The sequence below is a fragment of the Marmota flaviventris genome, chromosome 11 (genome assembly GCF_047511675.1).
Source record: "Marmota flaviventris isolate mMarFla1 chromosome 11, mMarFla1.hap1, whole genome shotgun sequence".
Taxonomy (NCBI): Eukaryota; Metazoa; Chordata; class Mammalia; order Rodentia; family Sciuridae; genus Marmota; species Marmota flaviventris.
In genome coordinates, this window is record NC_092508.1 from 18,446,018 (window position 1) to 18,452,648 (window position 6,631).

A 6,631-nucleotide genomic window follows, 5' to 3' on the forward strand; every position below is an offset into this window, starting at 1 on the left:
TCCGGCTGCCGGCCGGAGAAGACATGGCGGCGTCTGCGTCGGCAGCTGCCGGGGAGGAGGACTGGTAACTTTGGGTCATGGGCTTTGGCTGGCTGCCTGGATCTGGTTCGAAGAACTAGACTGTCCGTACGGGGGGCATTTGGGATGGAGCGAGGGATAAGGGATGCCTTAGATGCTGACACCTCTGCCTAGGCGAGCTCCTGGACTGGGAACGGGAGGGTGAGGGGCGCTGATCTAAGTGAGGGGAGTCTGGGTCGGCTCGGGCCGGGCCAGCTGATGCCCCACCTGGTCGACTTGATCCCTCCTCCTTCGATCCCACCCCTCCCATTCTCTCCTGAAGTGAATTTTCTCAGGGGTCTGTGGATATCTGCTCATCAAATCTCCCCACCTTCCAGAACTGATGTCCTTCAGCTCCGGGCCCCTTTGCCCCTTGGCTCAACGTATTTCCACCTATGCTTTCTTCAGCCTTCTCTCCCAGGCAGCAGTAATAAGGACTATTGTTAGAGAGAAACCTTATAACCTACAAAAATACCTCCCTAGACCTTCTCGCAAGCATTCTCAACAAGAGACCAGAACCTGTAAGGGCTTTGGGATTTGGAAACAGGATAAATGTGGGTTCACTCTACATTTTATTAGCTGTCTGATGCTGACCAGGCCTCCTAGCTTCTGTGAGTCAGTGTCCTCAGCAGCAAAAGAAAAAAAAAAAAAAAGTGGGTGTGGCATCTACTTCATAGAGTAGTTGAGAGGATCACTATGGATATGTAAGATACAAAAGCCTTTTTCATTAGTAAATCTGAGGTGTAGGACCTGAGGAGACTTGATGAATCCAAAGAAGTGAAGTGATTTGCCACAGGTACACAATTACTACTAGGAATTCAGTTCTATATGCTTTAGATCTCATATTCTTAGTACTAGGACACTCTACCATCCCTCTGCCCTGTTTTTTGACACCACCTTACCACCATCCCATATTGTGCCTGGTATCTAGGACCCAAGCCACAGCTAGAGTGGGAGAAGTGTTAAAATTGACTCTTGACTGAGGCAGCACCAGTGTTACATTAATTTAGGCTAAACCTCACTGGCCGGTCTTTTTTAGGACTATCTAGATTAGTGGTTTTCAGTGTTTGAGGAGAACATTGAGATTCTGAGAGGATACCTTGGACTGTGAGAGACCATTAGTGAATTCAGCAGCTTGTGGTACTCCCAAACTTCCACTCCCATGTCAATCAGAACTATTCCACCGTTATCTGTGAGATGTAACACTTTATAATTTTATATTTTGAAGTTTCTACCTAAGGCTTAAAAGGTAATAATAAAGAACCTATGATATAGCTTATGCTAGGGCAGCCCTGCTCTTTGTGAAGAAGGAACAATATGTAAGAGAACAAAGCATGTGTCTTTCCTTCTATCACCTGGATAGAGCTGTGGACTTAAATTATTCATCTTCAGTATCATTACTTAATGCTGTTTCTGTGACTAAGTTTGTGTCCTCTGATTTACATCAGAACCATGGATCCTAATTTACGCTGATCTAGGTCAACCAGACAGCTAAGGTTATAAACATATCTACTGACTATATTATTCCCACTTTTCTTTTAAGTGAAAAGGGTATATACAAACAGAAAAGAGGACTTAGTCTAGTTACTATGGCCCAGATACTATAAGAGATTTTACATAAATAAATCATCTTTAATCTTCACAAAAACTCTGGTGTAGGTGGTATTATATATATGTGTAGACAGAGTAGGCTTACAGGAATAAGTGACTACCCAGATCACATAGCTGGTAAGTGATTGGTATATATTACTGACTCTAAGGTTGATGACTCTTCTCCTACAACACAGCCTTTAAACCACCGAGAGCTGTTCTGTTCATGTTAGTATCTCTTTAGAGAAGGCTTGGAGTGACTGATGTTGGCAGTATATTTAGACAGTAGCCAGGACACTGAGATCCAGGCTGAACAGTGATGTAGCAAAAGGCAGGATTAGTGTTGGTAACTGTGTTAGTAATGGATGGATGCCATATATTTGGGTCATAGAGATGGCCACTAAGGGATATTCAACTGTAGAATGAAACTTGATCAGGGAGTCAGGAAATGTGGCTCTGGTCCCAGTTCTGCCTATGTTAAGCCTTGGTTAGTCATTTCACTTTCTGGGACTCCATCCCATCTGTTAACATGAATGATGTCTAAGATTCTGATTCCAAGCTTCCTACCTGGCCACCGACAATGTAGGGAAACATTTTTCTCTAATTTTTAAGGAATTTAGCAAGAGAAAGCTATCAAGCAAATAGCCACTTCTCTACAAAGCCAGCCTTCATTTGCTTTAACAGGCTTTGGCAGGGAGAGCTGTAATAGTAAGTAAGTCTCCCCATGTCTTTTTAGGGTCCTTCCCTCTGAAGTCGAAGTGTTAGAGTCTATCTATCTGGATGAACTACAGGTGATTAAAGGAAATGGCAGGTATGTACTCAGCTAGGGGTGAATAGGAGTCCTCTTAGTAATGACCAGATTCTGTGCATAATCAGGTCTTAAGACACTGTGAGCCTTGATTCAGAGATAATGTTTCTCTTGTGTAGACAAAGGCTGTTCCTTAATTTCTTCAAAAGAAAGTGTCCAATGCTCACTTCCTCTGCCTGCTTTACTGTCTTACCCTGCTCCTCTCCTCAAGCCTCTGCTCTGTTACATCCTGGGTCTTCACTTCATCCACCTGCAGATCTTCACCATGGGAGATCTTCATCACTCTGCACCCTGCCACTGCAGAGGACCAAGATTCACAGTATGTTTGCTTTACTCTGGTGCTTCAGGTCCCAGTGCAGGTGAGGCTCTTACTATACAAAACAAGAAGGAAGGGAAGAGTCCCCAAAATTGGATTGCTTTAGCAGTAACTTGTTACTTTCCCTCACTAGTATCCCCAAGAGGTGCCACAGATATCTATCCGTAACCCCCGAGGACTCTCAGATGAGCAGATCCACAAGTAAGTTGAGCTGGTCATTAGCAGGGGAAGCTCAGCACACAGCTTTTCCTGGTGAAGGAGGAGGACAGGCCTAATATAAGCTTCTCTCTCTTCCAGGATCTCACAAGCACTGGGCCACGTGGCCAAGGCAGGACTGGGCACTGCCATGCTCTATGAACTAATTGAGGTAAGGTGTGCTGGCCTGGGAAAATGTTCTTCCCTTTAAACTACAGCCATTTTTTTCCCAAGGGACTCTATTTAGGTAAGCCATAAATTAATTTAGAAAGATGATAACTCTTACCCAAGTTGTCTATTCTAGCATCTCAACAGAAAAGTGCCTTTCCTCTTTAGCTGCCTTTATTCTTGCTTCATTTCACTGCATTTCTTGATTTCTTGGCACTAGCAACTGTGAGTAGAAAAGATGGGGATCTTCCCTGGGCAGGTAACCATTAGTGAACATTTGAAGGCCAGCCCGCCATTGGATTTGACAAGAAAAAGTTATGGTTTCTCTGCTCAAAGTTTTGTGTGGGATGTCATAGTGCATAGCTGTAATCCCAACAATTGGGTAAGCTAAGACAGGGGGATTGCAGTCTCAGTTTTGTACCCTGATTAAGGAAACAATCTATACATTGCAACACATAGAGCCCCAAATTAATATACATAGATAACTTTCCCTGTTTAAGATTAAAAACACAATCAAGGTCAAGCTTGTTTTCCTCTACTTGGAATTTTTGAGAAAAATATTCACAAAAGAGTGAAGGTGGGTGGCCCAGAGTCAGGGAGTGGGCGTGTTAGACCACTATGGCACTCCTAGGTCAGGCCTCCACAATGCAGCTTTGAACTCTGAAATTCCAGAGGATTAGCTATTCAAATAATGATGCAAATGCATATTTTATGGACCAACTGATGCCTTTTGATTTTTTTTGTCCATCTGGATTGTGTGTGCCTTGACTTTCTTCAAGCCAACTCTAGAACAAACTCATGGCACCATGGGGGAGTGATAATCGAGGAGTTTTAATCAAGAAAGGCCTCCCTTGTGGTTGTGCATGCCTGTAATTCTAAGTACATGGGAGGCTGAGGAAGAAGAAGTGCAAGTTTAAAGCCAGCCTGGACAACTTATCCAGACCCTGTCTCAAAAAATAAATAAAAGAGGCCTCACAGAAGATGAGTTTTAATTTAATGCCTTTTCTTTCCAAGGTATATTGTTTTCTTCTCCAAGATATATTAAAAGTGACTTTATGAGAGGGAAAACAATTAACTTGGAATTTGAAGCCAGGAAGATCCAGTTTGTCAGGGAGGGATGGTGATATGGAGGATTGTTTGTAAGCAAAGGGACCAGAACAGGAATTCATAAACACGAGGTAACACAGGACAGGAATGCAGAAACACAGGGCAACAAGCTGGTTTGTGGACATGGAGTCCTGCCACTCACTCTTGGAAGTAGCAGGCAGGCCTTGTTCACAGTTCTTGTCCCTGCCTCCATGTTGTCTTCTCTCATCTCAGAAAGGGAAAGAAATTCTCACAGATAACAACATCCCCCATGGCCAGTGTGTCATCTGTCTCTATGGCTTTCAGGTAGGTTTCTGGGGCCTGGGATGTGCTTACAGCAGATGAGGATTCTGAGTGAGTGCTAATGCAGTATCATACAACTGTGCCTCCTCCAGGACAAGGAAGCCTTTACCAAAACGCCCTGTTACCACTACTTCCACTGCCACTGTCTTGCTCGATATATCCAACACATGGAGCAAGAGCTGAAGGCTCAAGGACAGGAGCAGGAACAGGAACGGCAGCATGCTGCCACCAAACAGGTAGGTCTGGCCAGTGCCTGTCTCACCTGACACCCTTAGACTTTGACCTATTTCCACTCCTCTGCTCTAATGGCTTTCATCTTTTTAGAATCATGGATACTTTTGATATGAGTGAAATCTTACTCCTGTCCAGAAAAAAGGATATCTTTATGTATACTTATATGTTGCATGCAATTTCTAGGGGTCCCCAGACCTCTTCGGGGAAGTCCTTCCTTTGTTCCCCCTCATTGCCAAATAGGTATGCCTGTGCCTTTTATTCCCAATTTTCTGCATATTAGTTTGGCTGGCTGGAAGCTGGTGTGATTTCTCCTCTTGTTTTAGAAAGCAGTCGGTGTGCAGTGTCCTGTGTGCAGAGAGCCTCTCGTGTATGATCTTGCATCACTGAAAGCAGCCCCTGAGCCCCAACAACCCATGGTAAGGGGATTCCCTTCTAATCTGAGCCAGGAATGATGGCATTCTGTAAGGCAGGAGGAAGGGCATCTTGTCTCCAATGAATGGGATCTTTGGAATGGGATCTTTGATCTGCTTAGGACTGTCTGCAAAACCACAAGCCTACACTGGCTTGTGAGGGACAAGATCAAAAACCTTGTGTCGTTCTCCTGAGGCCAACCTGAAAGAATAGAGGTTCAAGTCTGCTGCATTTTCCTGTTTGTTCTTTCTTCCCTGCCATTCTGCTTCCTTCCTCCAGGAGTTGTACCAACCTAGCGCAGAGAGCTTGCGTCAGCAGGAAGAGCTAAAGCGACTTTATCAGAGGCAGCAGGAACGGGGTGGCATCATTGACCTTGAGGCTGAGCGGAACCGGTATTTCATCAGCCTTCAGCAGGTAAGGGAAGGGTTTCCCATTTGTCGCCCAACATCACCAACCCTCCTACAAATGCCCCTGCACCATGGCCCTAGGGTGTTCTGCTCAGTTGTTCCAGGCTGGTGGTGGCTGGCTAATAGTGGGAGAGGAGCCTGAAGTTCCCTGTTTGGAGGAGCGTCATCTCCCTTAGTGCGTCTCTTCTTTCTAGCCTCCTGCCCCTGTGGAAGCTGAGTCAGCCGTGGATGTTTCCAGAGGATTCCACCCACCTAATGCCCTTGCCACAGAACAGTCCAACTCACCAGCTGCCCAGCCAACCCTGCCAACTCCTCTTTCTATGGCTACCCAGTATACGTGTGAGAAGTTCCCAGGGACTGGGCCAAATCAACAGAGGTTGGGTGAGACCCAGAAAGCTACTCTAGATACCCCCGGGTCCAGTCAAAGCCCCTGGCGACAGCCTAGTCGGAGGCACCTGAAGGGAGGGGAGTGCTGTGCTCCCAAAGATACCAGTGATTCCCAGGAACTACCACCTCCTGAGAGGCCCCTCAAAGAGCCTTTGGACCTAAAGCTGGAATCCCGTAACCAAGGGGTTGAAGGTCCGCCCCAAGAGAAGGGGCCTGGCAGCTGGCAGGGTCCCCCACCCCGCAGGACTCGGGACTGTGCTCGCTGGGAGCGCTCCAAAGGCCGGACAGCGGGTTCTTCCTACCCTCGCCTGCCTCGGGGTCAGGGAGCATACCGGCCTGGTACTCGGAGGGAGCCCCTGGGCCTGGAATCTGAAGATGGTTCCTAGCACTATTGTGGGGGGACAGGGAATTGGGGGTGGATGGGAAGCAATAAAGAAATTAAGCCTTGTTCATTTTCTTTCTCAGTAGTGTCTAACCTGTAATGTACGATTCTCTTTCTGAGTTCCTAGCAAGATTGGGGTATGACAGTGTAGCCCCTACCTTCATTCTTAATTATCCCAAGAAATCAGGGTGAAAAGGGTTCGGCTCCTCTACTGTAATGAGTTTCAGAGGAAACTAGTAGGAGGTCGACATTTGGGCGGAATTTTTAGAAAGCACTATAACATAACC

The 6,631-nt window shown here is 46.1% G+C and overlaps 1 protein-coding gene across 1 annotated transcript; it reads left to right on the forward strand.

Annotated features, from left to right (window-relative positions):
• Window positions 1-4: 4 nt before the first annotated feature.
• On the forward strand, window positions 5-6,414 carry Rnf25 (ring finger protein 25). Its single transcript, XM_027941842.2, has 10 exons — window positions 5-64; window positions 2,384-2,458; window positions 2,712-2,814; window positions 2,905-2,972; window positions 3,069-3,138; window positions 4,455-4,526; window positions 4,616-4,759; window positions 5,081-5,173; window positions 5,448-5,582; window positions 5,770-6,414. The coding sequence occupies exons 1-10, from the start codon at window positions 24-26 to the stop codon at window positions 6,346-6,348; spliced, it is 1,380 nt and encodes a 459-aa protein (XP_027797643.1). The 5' UTR covers window positions 5-23; the 3' UTR covers window positions 6,349-6,414.
• The last annotated feature ends 217 nt before the right edge of the window (window positions 6,415-6,631 follow it).